Here is a 16,448-nt window from a genome sequence, read left to right as displayed (position 1 = left end):
CTCCTCATTCCACCATAGGATCTTTCTAAATCCTCCAACTCTTTCACTGTTTAATCATCTCTAGAGGACAATGATGCAACGCTAAGTTGGTGCCCAGGCATCTTCACAGGAACTCATCATCTCCAGTTCTACCTATTGCTACTTCCCTAGGAATAACCAACACTGTTTAACCCTCTAGACCTTTATAGGAGCTGCTGCTGTACCTTGTATATGTGTTTTATCATTAAGATGAGTGTATGCAACATGCCTTATAGAATATGCATTCTGTTTGAAGAATAAAATAGAGATCCTATTATTCCAAGTATATAATTGTGCGTTCCTTTTACTAATACTGTAATTATTTTTATATGTCTGAGTCGATAGTAGAGATATAAAAGGTTCTAATAAAAATTTAAAAGGGTGAAGAAAATTAAAACCACTACACAAGAACCCAAATACGACCTTGATTGCTTCCCACTCAAATTCTGGGACCATCTCAAGGACATTTGACTCATTGAACACGTGATGACAGAAGACCTGCAGAGCTGTGGAGGACATCAAAAACATGGTTCATGAGGAAAGCAAAAGGGCATTAAAAAGACAGGAAAGAAAGAAGAGATCAAAGTGGATGTTAAAAGATTCTTTGAAATTTGCTCTTAATCATAGAGTAGCTAAACCAAATGGAAGAAATGATGAAGTCAAAGAGCTGAACAGAACATTTCAAAGGGCAACTGGAGAAGACAAAGCCAAATATTATAAGAAGATGTGCTAGGACCTAGATTTAGAAAACCAAAAGCGAAGAATATTTTCAGCATATCTTAAACTGAAAGAACCCAAGAACTGAAGGAACTCAATATTGAGAGCTGCTATGGGCAAAATCTTAAATGATGCAAGGAACATTGAAAGAAGGTGGAAAGAATACAGAGAGTCACTGTAACAAAAAGAACTAGTTGACATTACACTATTCCAGGAGGTAGCATATGTGCAAGAATCCATGATGCTGAAGGAAGAAGTTCGAGCTACACTGAATACAATAGCCAAAAACAAGGTTCCAGGAATTGGTGGAAAATCCACTGGAATGTTTCAACAAGCTTATGAAGCGCTGAAAGCATTTACTAGTCTATGCCAGGAAATTTGGAAAATAGCTTGTTGGCCAACTGACTGGAAGACATCTATATTTGTGCCCATTCCAAAGAAAGGTGACCCAACAGAATGCTCAAACTATAGAAGGGTATCATTGATATCACATGCAAGTAAAATTTTGCTGAAGTTCCCTCCAACAACAGTTACAGCAGTACATTGACAGGGAACTGCCAGAGGTTAGGCCAGATTCAGAATAGGATGTGGGACAAGGGATATCATTGCTAGTGCCAGATGTTTATTGGTTGAAAGAAGAGAATACTGGAAAATTGCTTTCTTGTGTTTGATTCACTATGCCAAAGCATTCTACTGTGTGGATCATAACAAACTGTGGATATCTTTGAGAAAAATGGGAATTCCAAAACATTTTATTGTACTTATGCAGAAATTGTGCGTGGATCAAGAGGCAGTTGTGAAGTGTGCATCAGGGTTGTATCCTTTAAACATCCTTATTCAATCTGTATCAAGGAGCATACCCGCCCGCCCCCCTGCCCCCAACTGGAAAAAAAGCTAGTATTCATCTTTCTGGCGAGGTAAGCATAAAGCAACTTGCTCTGAGTTAGTGCACCCAGTGGCATTGCCTGGGAAGTTCTCTCTGGTCACAGTGAATTTCATTGTAAAACCAATTTCACTCGAACTTCATTTTTGTGATGGCCAATTTAAGAGAACAGCGTGTGGCTGTGAAATTTTGTTTCTTGTTTGGGAAAATACCACAGAAACTGTTGTGATGTTGAACAGAGCTTACATGGACAACGCTATGGAAAAAATGGAAGTGTATGAGTGGTTTTCTGGTTTCAAAAAAGGTGAGATGTCGATTGATGACAAACCTTCCTCTGGATGCCCATCAACTTCCTGAATGGATGAAAATATTGACTCCGATAGTGCACTTGGAGTTTGTTCCATCAGGTCAGACTATTAGTCAAGCGTTCTGTTTAGAGGTTCTGAAATAATTGAGTAACAGTGTGCAACAAAAAAGGCCTGATTTGTGGCAGACGGGGGGCTGGTTTTGCCACCATGACAATGCACCCACTCATGCAGCCATCTCATTGTGCCAGTTTTGGGGAAAAGCAGCCTGCCTCTCTTTCCCCATGCAACTGACTCACCTGACCTCTCTCTGTGAGACTTCTTTTTGTGTCCTTGAATGAAGAGGAACATGAAAGGACAGTGATTTGAAGACATAAAAGAAGCAAAGAAAAAAACAAAAGAGGTGTCACCAGCCATCCAAACAGATGAGGTTGAAAAATGTTTCCAAGAATGGAATCACGGATTTGACAAATGTAGTAAGTGTAATGGAGAGTACTTTGAAGGGGACAAGGTTGTTTTGTAAAAAATTTTAAATATGTAGATTTGAAAAAAAATCCATTTTGGGGGTACCCTCTCATATACTGAGCAAATAACCAGCGAACCTGGATTATATGAAGAAGAGTGGGACATCAGAATTGAAGAAAGGCTTATCAACAACAAGCAGTCTGTAGATGACACACCTTGCTTGCTGAAAATGAGGAGGATTGAAGCACTTGCTGATGAAGATCTAGGGGCCACATAGGAATCTATCACTCCAAGTATCAATTCTTCATATGTTTGAAAATGGCCAGTGTGCCACCTATCCCTTCCTCTCTGTACTGTCACCTGCAGTTCCTTTAAGCATTTTGTTATGATTCAATCTTTTTCACTGTTTTCAACAACATGGAGGCAACTAGCTCAATTCCCATCTTTTCTGAAACCTTTAGCAATGTAACTCTTAAGTGTTTTTGATAATCATGATATTTCATTGATCCTTACTGTGAGACAATGTGGCAATACTGTCATGCTCATAGGTGGCCTCAGATGTCTAAATAATAAGTAAGTTATTAGAATTAGGGTGCCAATCATTAAATCTGATTCCCCCATTCTGGCATCCTTCCGATCAGAGATTGAACATGTTAGTACCTGGAAGATGGTTTTATTATTTAACAAAAAAGAAACAAAAACAGGCAGCATACAACAGGATGAGCAGTGGCCCCTGGCTCAAAAGCTGAATGGACAGAGATGGAAAACATCCTTACATACTTTACCATGTACCATGGATGAGGCATTTGAATGAGACAGTTACGTACACGAGTTTCCACTTACTTCTGGAAGTTGTCCCAGTCGAGGTAGAAAACCGTTTCCACACATGCCTTCTGCCTGGCATCGAAACCAAGGGACTCAATGGGAGCCTGCCTTCTGCCTGGTCCCCCCTTAGCCAGGTTGGTCTCTGTTAGCTTTTTCTAGCCGTGTCTCCACTGCACCATAGCTGAAGAGGTGGAGAAAATTGCTCCTCCATATCTAAGCCATTTTTTATACTCCAATCCTAAGTGACTCTTTACATAAAGATGTTTTCTGCCTGAAAGCCCTGGGATGGTATTCAGACACCTTGATATCTAGCTCTGAATTGTATGTGTTACTCGGCTGTTTAGATAAAGCATCATGCATGAGAAGTAGATGGTAGGTGACCATGGTTGTTTAACCCTCAGGATGCTAGCAGAGGTGCAAAGGGGAAGGTTTGTTCTAAGGACTGCCTCTTCACACCTGCTGAACTTGTGGTTCTAATCTGTGCAGTATTATACCACATTTCCCCCATCCTCTCTTTGCGTTTGTTTTATTTGGACCTACATGCAGGGATTCTTGGTAACTTGGGTGGTGTAAATTTCTCAGTGCTCAACAATTAGCTTAAAGGTTGTAACTCCATCTAACTAGGAGTACCCTTGAAGACAGGCCCAGTGATCCGATTCCGAAGATAGTCAAAAACCAAGCTCACTGCCATCGAGTCATTGCTGACTCCTGGCGACCCCCTGTGGGTTTCTGAGATAGTAACTGTTTATGGGAGTAGAAAGCCCAGTCTTTCTCCCTCAGAGATGCTGGTGGTTTGGAACTGCCCACCATAAGGACCGCAGCCCAATGTATAACCATTCCACTACCAGGGCTCCTTTCCACTAGGTAACAGCCTTGACAACTCCATGGATCTGTGTTCAGCACACGTGGGATTGCCACGAGTCAGAGCAGAGAGCAGCTCAAATCAAAAGCAGGCACAAGTCTTTATGTTTTCATTTTTAGCTTGTGGCTATGACCCATTATTTTTCAACATGTTTTGGAACTTGCTGGAGCCATTCGCTGTATTACTTCTCCTTCTCCATTTCATGCTATCTTTGCATTTGAGAAGCTTGTCATCCGACTCCATCCAACTGCTGACAAAAACCCCATCTGGACAAGGCAAGATCAGAGCGCCAAGCAACTGGAGGTCCAGCTGTACTTTGATGTTGATTTCTTAACGGCCACTCTTTGGTTGTAGTCACTTAACTGAAATAATACTCATCCCAATCAAACCGTATCATTTTCTGGGGTGCAAGAAACCAGAATAGTGGTTGCTTTTTGGTGGCCTTGGGAGAGGCATTGGGAGAAGAGATTAAATGGGAAAGAGTACAAGACAACTTTCTGGGATAATAGAAATGTTTTATATCTGGATGGCACGTAGTTTATATGAGTTTACGCCTTTGTCAAAACTCTTCAAACCTTTCATTTAAGATTTGTGCACTTCATGGCATGTAAACCCCATCTAAATTGTGAAAAGTCAGTTTGTAAATTCATCTCCTGCTTGTATTACTAACTGCTCAGAATTAAAGATTCACTTTGCAAATGAACAACTTCAGGTTTGAAGTACTGAAATAACTTCAGTATTTGACAGTGATGAAATCCAAATTAAGACGTGGAACTGAATTAGTATTTTGTATGAATTGCTTTTTCATTTCATTCTCTGAATCCTTAGGTGTGGGATGAGAAATAATTTTCTTTAAGTAGTCTACTTAATAGTCAAAAAGGGATGGATAATAGCATTACTATATTTAAACTACATGTTTTCAGTAGATTTTGTTTTGTTCTATTTCTAAGCCCTTGGAAATTTTAGATCTGGAAATGGTCTATCAACACACACTATTCAGTGAATATTTACTTAGAATGAAGCAGATTAGATGCACTGCTATCTCCTTTGCCCAATGAGAGCTCTATCTAAATTTCTCCTCTGAAGGACGTCGCCATTTAGAAGTGATATTGTGTGTTATTCACACCATTCTGTAAGGGACTATGAGCTATGACTACATGATTGGACTGTGTATTCAGTCATGAGGTGACTGCGATCTAATGAAATGGACAAGAGTTGTTTTTCAGATATGCAATGAAAGCACATACTTGTCCTCCATTTTTCCTTTTGAAGTGAACCTTACACTTATGTGGTCATGTTTTCATAACTCCTTTGTGCATATTATATAATTTTTTCACATAAAAAATCAGAACATTATTAAGTTTGAAATTCTGAACATAGGTTGGTGAAATGACTTGACACAGATCTTACCTCTCTAAGTTATATCTTTTATTTCCTTTAAGTTTTATATCAAAACAATATCTCTTTAGTGAAGCTATAATTCTCATTCATAACAGTTCATTTGATCTTGTTTCTTCTTCTTCTTTTAATCATGCATTGATTTGCTTAGCAAGCATTTATTGTGTCAGGCATTCTTTTGCAGATGGAGTGGTAAACCAAATAGAGAGCCCATCCTCATGGAGCTGTGTTCTGTTGTGGGAATAGGGAGAGAAACGGTAACAAACATTTATAAAATATGGTGTGGGAGGGAGATAATGCCATGACTGAAATGTAAAGCACATGCATGGTTCAAGAGTGGCAGGGTAAGCAACAAAGGCCTGTTTTAGACAGAGTAACCAGCAAAGGACTATTTGGGAAGTCAGCATTGCATCATGGATCAAAAAGGAGTGAGAGAGCAAGTGATGACTCTCTATGGAGGAGTACTCTAGGAAGAGGAATAGGAGGTACTCCCCAGGTCTAACACGTGAAGGAAATTCCAAAATACTGGTCACTGTGATCAAAGTTCCACCTGGAAGTGCTAGTCATCCATTGTCTTCTTAGGTTGTCACAACTTTTAAAAATAATTACTATGATAGTTTTATTGACATATCTTACATATCCAATACATCCATTCACATACAATTCTGTTGTTCAATCCCATCAAGTGGAGGTATACAATCATCAATGCTATCAGCTCCCCATTTCCCCCCCCCTCTTTCCCCTACCCTTAGGGAACCATTACTCCTGTTACTGTTTCTGCAGGATTATCTATCTTTCATGTACTGAGCCATGTTAAATGATCAAATGAACATATGCAAATTTAACATGATTAATGAGGTAAAAAATTGGGATGTTACATCTTGATTTTCTATTTATTCCAGACTGATGCAAAATTGAGCATTAGTCTGCTCTTATTTTTGATGAGTGCGTTCCTAGCTCAACGAAGGCCACGATGTTAAGTGAGGGTTTTTGTTTCCTTTGTGTACAGAGAGGTCCTCTTATAATCCAGACCCTCAACCACCGGAAGGAAGCCTAGCTCCAGAGAACCTGGTGCAGTTCTAGAGAGCAGGCTTTTTTCAGAAAGCAGAGGTTCATAAGGAAATCCTGAGCAAGAATGGGAAGTAGGAAGACTTTTTGAGTCATGAATTTATAACTTATCAGCATTCTGTTTCAAATAAATTATTATAACAGCAGATGCATTTACTCAAATCTAATTATAAAAAAGGTTTCCAGGGAAATAAAAATAGTTTTTGAATTATCCTTTTTTATTTTTTTGGAAGGGGGCTACTCTCACTATAAAACATTAAGTTGATTTTATTAGTTATGGAGTAATTAAATTGTGGTGAACAATTATTCACAGAACTTATCTAATCATATACATTTGCTACTTATAATTTTTGAGAAATTTTCACAATGTCTATCTAAATAATTGAAAAATTCTACATATTATTTTTATTGTGTGTTTATATGTCAAGTAAAAGTGATATCAATAAATTAAATCAATGACTTAAAATAATACAAAATACCAACAAACCTTCAAGTAATGGTCAGCAGCTTGAATTCGTCAGCTGCTCCGTGGGTGGACAGGGCAGTTTGATTTTGAAAGATTGTTACAGTCTTGGTGTGTTAGTCCCATTAGACTAGAGAAACAAAATTCATAGACACTCGTGTGTGTATAAGAAAGAGCCTTATATCAAAGAGTAATGGTATATTAAGAAAACACCCCAGCCCAGTCCAGATCAAGTCCATAAGTCTGATATTAGCCCATATGTCCGATACCAATCTATAAATTCCTCTTCAGACTCATGGAACACATGCAATGACGCCGAATGCAGGAAGATCACAGGCTAGTGGGTGGAAAATCTTGTGGATCCAATGGCAGTATAAGCATGTCAATGCTGGCATGGGTCTCCAGGTGGCTCCTCCAGTTCCAGGTCTCTAGCGTAGCTCCGTATGTTTTGTCATCAGGAATACCAAGCAGAGAATCTGTCTGTGTCTGGCCCCCAGTGAGCTAATTATCTCTGTGGTACCTCCAAATGAGGTCATCAAGCTGCAACCTGATTGATGGACTAGACTTCACCTCTTCACGAGTTGACACCAGATTACTTAACTACCATACTTGGAAACCCTGTGGGGAATTCTACTCAGTATACAGGGTTGACATGAGTCAGGATCAGCTTTATGGCAAGGGATTTGTTCTTGGTTGGATACTTTTGACGAAGATCTATCAAACAACATTAAAAATCGTCCATTGCTATTGAGTGCCTTCTGACTCTGGCCACCCTGTGTGTGTCAGCATAGAACTGTACTCTATAAAGTTTCTAATGTTGTTTTTTAAAAAAAATTAAATCACCAGGTCTTTCTTCCAAGACTCTTCAGGGTGAACTTGAACCTCAAATCTTTCGTTAGCAGGTTACTGTTTGAGTCATCAAAGGACTCCAAGTCTCCTTTATAGAATTTATTCTATAAAGTCTTAAAACTGTTGAACCCAATAGTGCTCACCAAGCAATAAAACGATGTTTGATTAGGAAAATATTAAGTTATGGGATAAAACCCTTACTGCTTCTTACATCTCTGAACTTGGTAACAAACACTTGGCGTATTGGCGTTCTAGTGGCATAGTGATTACACATTGGGCTGTTAGCTGAAAGGTCAGCAGTTTGAAACCACCAGCCACTCCATGGGGGGAATAAGGGGCTTTCTACTCCCATAAACAGTCCTAAGGGCAGTACACCTTATAGGGTTGCTGTGAGTTAGAATTGACTCTGCATGGCAATGAGTTTGAGTTTTACAATGGTTTTATTGGGAGAACTAAGAAGTAGAGTGTCTTATTTCCAAACCATTGCTATGGTGCATTTACTGTATTTGCCTTTCATTTGGAGTCTTCTGTTGAGGGAATTAGAATTAGTAAAACATATCTACACAGGGGGTTTTAGAAAGTTTTTAATTCAATTCATGAAAAAATAGAATATAAAAATAATGGACATTTTATTGCGTCCTTGTACACTTAAATCATGAAAGAATATGAAAGTCCACTTTCCACTTACGTAGTTCCTTCCCTCCACCAAAGATGGCTCCCATTTTCTCAAATCAACACAACACACTTTGGTTATAAATTCAAGTTCTGGTGTTGAGTTAATATAAAAGACAGGCAAGTGAACTTCCTAGAGGTCAGTTTGTCCAAGGAATTTTTATTAATTTTTATGAAAAACCTTTTATTGGTGTTAACTGATTTGGGTTGAGAAAAGAAAGGTAATGCTGTTTCTTTTGCAGTGTTAAGGATGGATTGTCTCTGAGATAATCAGTGGCCTAGAATTAGAAAATTTTCCATGGAAGCAGATACCGGGAGCCTGTATGCTGGTGATTTATGTGGCAATTGACTTGTGTTTTTCGTGCTGTATTCATGTATAATTTAAGCATTTTTCATCACTACCATGGGTTGTCAGACGAACAGACAAATTTATCTTAGAAGAAATATAGCTAGACCTCTCCTTAGAGGTGAGAGTGGCAAGACTTCAACGCACATACTTTGGACGTTACCAGTTGGGCCCAGTTCCCGGAGAAGGACGTTGTTCATGCATAGTAGCAGGTCATCAAGAGAGGAAGGTGGCTTGTCCCAGTACCTAGAACAATGGTTACAAACCTAACAATTGCGAGAATGGTACAGGACCAGGCAAAGAGTCTTTCTGGTGTACATGCATCTGACAACAAGAAAATCACCGCCACTTGAAACCAGAAAATGTCACCTCTCTGACCTGGAGACCTGTGAGCTGGTCCTACCTGCACATGCCAGGACAGTTTGGTGGTCCTCATGCGCCCTAGGCAGCCAAGGATGTTGTACAACTGAAATGAACTCTCCCATTTCATCGACCACATGTGTCGCATATTGTTATGATTCTGGCTTTTAGATTTTAATGTCTTGGTGACAGGTTCTATATTTGGGAGAAAGAATTGTCTGGGCTAACTCTCTGTAATAATCATTTGGATTAAATGATTATTTTCCATGCAAATCTAAATAAGATGCAGACACTCTGGATGCCAAGGATTTCTGTATGAATCAGGCATAAGAATAGCGGCAGAGCCTGCTCTGTGTTAGTGGTGAGAAAAAGCATCTTTGGAGGTTGACACATATACACACGCAAATGCAAACTCGGATAGATGTACTGATTGAACATTGGAGATCCTAAGCCATTGCCAACAACCAGATGTGGGTCTCTGCAATCCACGTAGCAAACCGTGAGGCGTGGGGATATGGAAATACTCGACTGCAACAATTGTTTGTGAACCGCAGATAATGAAGCATTCTGCCTCTAGGTTATTCTGATAGAAAGTAGAGCTGTCTCAAATCCTTTGCCCTATCCTTGTCCAAATTTGGAGATCACCTTTGATTATTATTTCACTGTCCTGCACCTCAGCCCTCCCCTTCAACCCCCACCACACACACACACACACACACACACACACACACACACACCACACACACACACACACACACACACACCACACACACACACACAGCGCACACACACACACACCCCACACCACACACACACACACACACACACACACACCAGTAGCTGTGAAATAAAAGGCTCCAGATTGCGAGAAAGAATGCACATGCCGATTTCTGCCTGGAATATACCACTGAAAAAATGTTACTTCTTTGCCTAAAATATGTTAGTGGAGCCCCATCCCCACACTTATTTTGTATCTAGATAAGGTCATGAATTAAAAAAGCTATTTCACCTTCCACAATGGTCCAGCAGTGCCGGTTCCCCGTGGTTTGATGCTTGTTGTGGTCTGTCTCCACAAGACCAGCTAGAATCCATCCTGCGTTGCCACAGTTTACATCTCTAAGCACAACTAAGAGTCTGATCTCACTGTTTTATTTCCCTTTGTTTTCTCTTGGATTACATTACACGCTGAGAGACGGAGAAAACGGAAAATCCCCTGTCAGATTCTTCGGATGTAGCTTGAGGGGGAGCTCCATGCGCACCCCGCAGCAGAGACCTCTGTTCTGAAAGGGAAGGAGACAGCTGTTCGGCCGGGTCCCTGTTGCTTGTTGTAGGATTCAGAAGTGGACCCAGAGTCAGACGGGAGATTGTAAATTGCGGTGTGTCAGGAGGGTCCTTTGATCCTCCTCTTCTGTGGTCAGTGTAAGGAGTTAGTGCACACTGTGAATTTTACTGGTGGACAAATGAGTGGGAAGCCACACACACTCAGGAAGAAATATGAGGGGAGCGCTCTCTCATTGAGAATGATCACGTCTGTCACTAATTTGTTTCTGTTATTACCTTGAACATAATTGCTGTTTTGGAGTTTGAATAATGGCTTTCTGTTCACGTTATAGGAAGCATTGGGGAGCAAATTGGCTAATACATGCTCTTCGTCTCTGGATGCGATTTTCTTAAAATGAACTTGTAATTATCATCTTCACAAGCTCTTTTTAAAAAGCCCTGGAAGGAAAGCAAAAAAGGCCTGATTGCAGGATAGGGTTAAAAACAAAACAACAAAACAGAATAACACAACTAAACCCACTGGCACTGAGTTGATTCCAGCTCATCGTGACCCTCTGTAGGGTTCTGCGGCTTTAAATCTTCACTGGAGCAGAGAGCACCAGTGGTTTGAATTACTGACCTTACGGGTGGCAGTGCAATGCTTACATGAAAGGTGTAGAAGTCACGATTCAAATCTTCCCGTGAAATCTTTGTATCCTACTTGTATTCATTTTGTGTTGGGGGCTAATAACTTTTCTTTTGGACAGTTGTAAATGTTAGGTGTGATAGTTTGCAGGAATTACTGAAGGACTGGATTTGGATGTATTACAGGTACCAACCATGCCATCCTCCATGTGACATTTGAAAGCATTCAATTAGATGCATTCATTTAAAAAATCAATCATTTGGAAATGGCTACAGTGTCTTTCTTACCTTTGTTTTCAAAGAAAGGTGCAGACAGTGCTGACACCACTCTTTCCCATCTTTTCTACTTTTGCTGTAAAGTGTTCAGTTGTGTTGTGGTCAACAACTGCACCCGTGCAGGTGTGGTAAGTGCTAACTTTACAACTTTCTCATGCCAGGAAACAATGTCATGAGGACCATCCACGGGGTGGGCGAGATGATGACCCAGATGGTCCTTAGTAGAGGCTCTATCTTCCCCATGAGTGTGCCTGACATGCAGCCCAGCATCCATCCTAGCAAGCAAGGAAGCCACCCTGAACACGAGGATGTAACTGTGATGGACACCAAGCTGAAAATCATTGAGATCTTACAGGTACGTTGTAGAAGAGAACTTCATTGTCATGTAGATGATTCCGGTTCACGAGACCCTGGGTGTCGCAGAGTAGACCTGTGCTCCATTGGAGTTTTAGGGCTATGACCTTTTGGAAGCACCACGGTAGGATGTTTACTCAAGGTGCCTCTGGGTAAGCTTGAACCCTCAAAATTTCAGTAAGCTGAAAATTTCACTGTTTGTGGCACCTATGGACTCCTTAATAGAAAGGCTAGAAAGATCATAAAAGAAGCAAACTAGCAATGGTGGCTTGTGCGTTTCGGTGATGCTGGCAGCTGTCATTGGTATTTCAAATATTAGCAGAGTCACTCAAAGTGAACAGGTTTTAGTAGAGCTTTGAGACTAAGAACAAACTCCAAATGAGGAATCGACTGTCCATTTATGAAGAAGTGGTCACTGAGAATTTTATGGATAACATAGAAACATTTTCAGGTACTGCAAACCTCATGAATAGAAGTTAAATAATGCCAGGGACAATGCCAGAAAATGAGCCCCTTACATCAGAAGGCACTCACATATGACTGTCTCTACTTTTCAAAGTAGGATCAACCCTAATGATGTATGAATGGAGTAAAGCCTGTAGGAGTGAAGCCTATTGGACCTTTGCTTGCTGATGGGGCACAGTTCAAATGGGGAAGAAACAGCTTCAAAAGTCAATTAATATATGGAACTTGGAATTTATGAAGTGTGAATCTAGGAAAATTGGAAGTTGTCAAAAATGCAATAGATATCTCAGCAATGATATCCCTTGTTCCATGTTCTCTTCTGAACTCAGCTTGAATGCCTATAGATAGATATCATAGTTGTTTGTAAGCTGAAGTGGACGGATAAAGTCTATTTTGAATTAGAAAATCATATGGTTTACTCTCTTAGGAACAACAGATTCAAGAGGAAGGGTGTTGCATTCATCAGAGAGGAAATTTCATGATCTATTTTGAAGTACAATGCTGTCTTTGATGAGATAATATCTATCCTCACGGGAGGGAATCCAATCAACAGAACTATTGTTCAAATTTATGCACCAATGACAAAAGCTAGTGGTGAGGAACTTGAAGAATTTTAGTATGTCTTCAGTAAGAAAATTGATCAAACATTCACTCAAGATGTAGTGACAATTATTGGTGATTGGAATGCAAAAGTTGAAACAAAGAGGAAGGAATAGTCGTTGGAAAATACGGTTTTGGTGGTAGACACAAAGCTGGTGATAACATGACAGAATTTTGCAAGACCAAAGACTTATTCATAGCAAACATCTCTTTTCAATAACATAAATGGTGACTAATTCTCCAGCTGAAATACACAGAAATCAAATTGACTACATATCTGTGAAGAGATGATGGAGCATTTAAAACCAGGTCAGGGGCCAACTGTGGAGCAGACTATCAATGTTCATCTGTAAGTTCAGGTTGAAGCTGAAGAAGATGAAAATACTTCCACAAGAGCCAAAATACAACCTGAATTTTGAGAAACCCTCAAGGTCAGATTTGATGTATTGAACACTAATGACATGAGACCTGAAGAACTGTGGGATGTGACCTCAAGAACATCACTCATGAAGGAAGCAAAAGGTCATTAAAAAGATAGGAAAGAAAGAAAAGCTCAAGGTGAATGTCAGAAGAGACTCTGACACTCTTAATCATAGAATAGCTAAGGCATATGTAAGAAATGATAAAATCAAAGCACTGAACAGAAAATTCCAAAGGGGAGCTTGAGAAGACAAAGTAAAATATTATGATGAAATGTGCAAAGACAGAGTTAGGAAACCAAAAAAGAAAGAACATGGTCAGCATATCTTAAATGGAAAGAACAGAAGAAGAAATTCAAGCTTTGAGTTGCAACATTGAAAGATTCTATGGGGCAAATATTGAACGATATAGGAGACATCCATAGAAGATGGAAGGAATACCCAGTCACTGTACCAAAAGGACTAGTGGTCCTTTAACCATTTCAACAGTAGCATGAACCCATACTTGAAGGAAGACGTTCAAGCTGCATTGAAAACTTTAGCCAAAGACAAGGCTCCAGGAATTGGCGGAATACCAATTGAAATGTTTCAGTAAGCTGATGAAACTGGAAGCATTCATTTGTCTATGACAGGAAGTTTGTAAGATAGTTACTTGGCCAGCTAACTAGAAGAGATCTATATTTGTATCTATTCCAAAGAAAGATGACCCAACAGAATGTTCCGATTGCAAATATCACATGCAAGCAAAGTTTTGCCGAAGATCATCCAACCTCAGTTGCAGCAGGACGTGACGAGGCGCTGCCAAGGGCTCCGGCTCAATTCAGAAGAGGACATGGAAGAAGGGGTATCATTGGTGATATCAATGGATCTTGGCTGAAAGCAGAGGATACCAGAAAGATGTTCGTGTTTTTATTGTCAAGGCATTCGACTCTTCAGATCATGGCAAACTGGAAAGCTTTGAGGAGAATGGGAAATCCAGAACACTTTCTTGTCCTCCTGAGGGACTTGTACATGGACCAAGAGGCAACAGAATGGACAGAACAAGGGGAAGGATCCTGTCAGTTTAAAACCAGGAAAGGTGTGCATCAGGGTTGTATCCTCTCATCACACTTACTCAATCTGTATGCTGAGCACATCATATGAGAAGCTGGATTATATGAAGAAATACGTGGCATCAGGATTGGAGGAAGGCTTATTTAAAACCTGTGATATGTAAATGATACAACCTTGTGGCTGGAAGTGAGGAGGACTGGTAGCACTTGCTGATAAAAATTAAGGTTTGTAGTCTTCAGTATGGATCACAACTCAATGTAAAGAACACCAAACTCACAGCTGGGCCAATAGGCAGCATGATAAGAGCGTGCACCAAGAGCAAAGTTGTCAAGAGTTTCATCTTGCTTGGATCCAGAATCAATTCTCATGGAAACAGCAGTCAAGAGGTCCAAAGATGGATTGCATTAGGTACATCTGCTGCATGATCTCTTGGAAGTGTTGAAAAGAAAGGATGTTACTTTGAGGACTAAGATGTGCCTGATCCAAGTCATGATATTTTCAATGGCTTCATATGCAGGTAAAAATTGGACATGGAATAAGGAAGGCTGAAGGAGAATTGATGAATTTGAATTGTGCTGTAGCAGGTTTTTGAACGTACCATGGACAGCCAAAAGAAAAGCAAATCTGCCCTAGAAGAACTACAGCCAGAATGCTCCTTGTAAACAAGGATGTCATTCGGACACGCTGTCAGCTGAGAGCAGTCCCTGGAGAAGGACGTCCTGCGTGGAAAAGTAAAGGGGCAGGAAAAGAGGACGGCGGCTCTTGACAAGATTGGCTTCACAGTGGCTTCCACAGCAGCTCCAGCCCAAGACAGGGTTTGAGGACGGTGCACAACCTGACAGTGTGCTTTGTCGTCTCCGTGAGTCAGAGCCCCCGTGGTGGCACGTAGCGACAGCAACAGCAAGGCTATAACCCGGCTCATTGGTGTCATTTCTTGCACGTTTGGTTCAAAAACACTGTCTAAACATTCTGAAATGTTTTTGGTTTAGTTTTATTGATTGATTTGTAACTAATTCCAAGGCTGGTAAGAGATATCACGCTGACACTGTTTAACTTGTTAGTCATATTTGCTCATTTTCATTAAGTAGATTCGTGATAACAGCTAATAATTATGCACTGTTTTGAGGATGGTAACACCTCTTTTGCATGTATTTTCTCATTTAGTATATTGACCCTAATTTGATTTTAACTTAATTTAAGAAGGATTTGAGAGGAGGCAAAGTCTGTGCTTGAATTCTTGTTCCTGTTTGAAATCTAATCAGATTTATATTTCTATGTATTCAAATTTATTGTTGTAGTAAGAAACGCAAGTGGGTTTTTATTTTGTAAATTGTTAATCTTTGGTGCTTTTGCTTCTAAGGAGCTAAGGATAATATATATTAAAAAACGAACCTGGTCTAATACTTTGCTCTATGAATTTAAAGGAGATTAATCATTGTTTATGCCTTCTAGTTTGGTGAATAAACCTCCCATTGCTATAGTTATGAAATTCTAGCAGTTAAAAAAATTGGAGAGTTGTTTTATGATTTCTTAATTATAGCATTTATTCTACATTTGGAGGATGAGACTTGGGGCTTTCAAGGATTTATTAAAATTCTGGACAGCGTTCACTAAGTCTTTCATCATAATTTACTGTAGACTCAGCTACGAGAAATGGGTTAGTAGTCCTGGAAGGTCTGTACATTTTCATATAAAGTAATTAGATTTATAATCATAAAAACTTTCACAGTTCCTCCAGGAATTCAAAAGACTGAATCCTGAGGAATATTGGCAGCCCTCCCGACACTGTGTTCATGACCCTGAAAAATCACTTAACGTTTTCCTGTTCTCAATCCGAGAAACATAGCAATTGCCTGATCCTTGGACCTAATGAGCTCCCAGCAAAACGTCGGTCCCTCATGGGACAGCCTCTAAGACGTGTGACCTCACCGTGGCCCACCATTACAGAAAAGCCGCATTTTTCAACATAATCTCTCATAGCTAAATATAAAAGGATGAGATGGAGACATGATGGCAGGGCTGCCCACGGCGGTCTCATTTTGCCACCTCTTCTGGGCTCTTTATGTATTTCTCTTTGACCCTTTGCTTGCTCTCTGATTTTCATGTCCCTGTGTTTGGGTCTCTCTCACCGTATCTCTGTACGTT

General features: G+C 40.0%; 1 protein-coding gene across 1 annotated transcript in view; it reads left to right on the top strand.

Moving 5' to 3' along the window:
- ITPR2 (inositol 1,4,5-trisphosphate receptor type 2) overlaps positions 1 to 16,448 on the top strand; it is a 296,427-nt gene that overhangs the window by 236,729 nt on the left and 43,250 nt on the right. Inside the window, exon 22 of the mRNA XM_013003968.2 lies at positions 11,574 to 11,767. Coding sequence (XP_012859422.2) covers positions 11,574 to 11,767 — 194 coding nt within the window. The remainder of the gene's footprint in view (positions 1 to 11,573; positions 11,768 to 16,448) is intronic.

This window comes from Echinops telfairi, unplaced genomic scaffold (assembly GCF_000313985.2).
Source record: "Echinops telfairi isolate 266 unplaced genomic scaffold, ASM31398v2 ScPeMD7_21;HRSCAF=78, whole genome shotgun sequence".
Classification (NCBI taxonomy): Eukaryota; Metazoa; Chordata; class Mammalia; order Afrosoricida; family Tenrecidae; genus Echinops; species Echinops telfairi.
The sequence above is the reverse complement of the archived record's forward strand: the minus strand, read 5'-3'. Positions and strand labels throughout refer to the sequence as shown.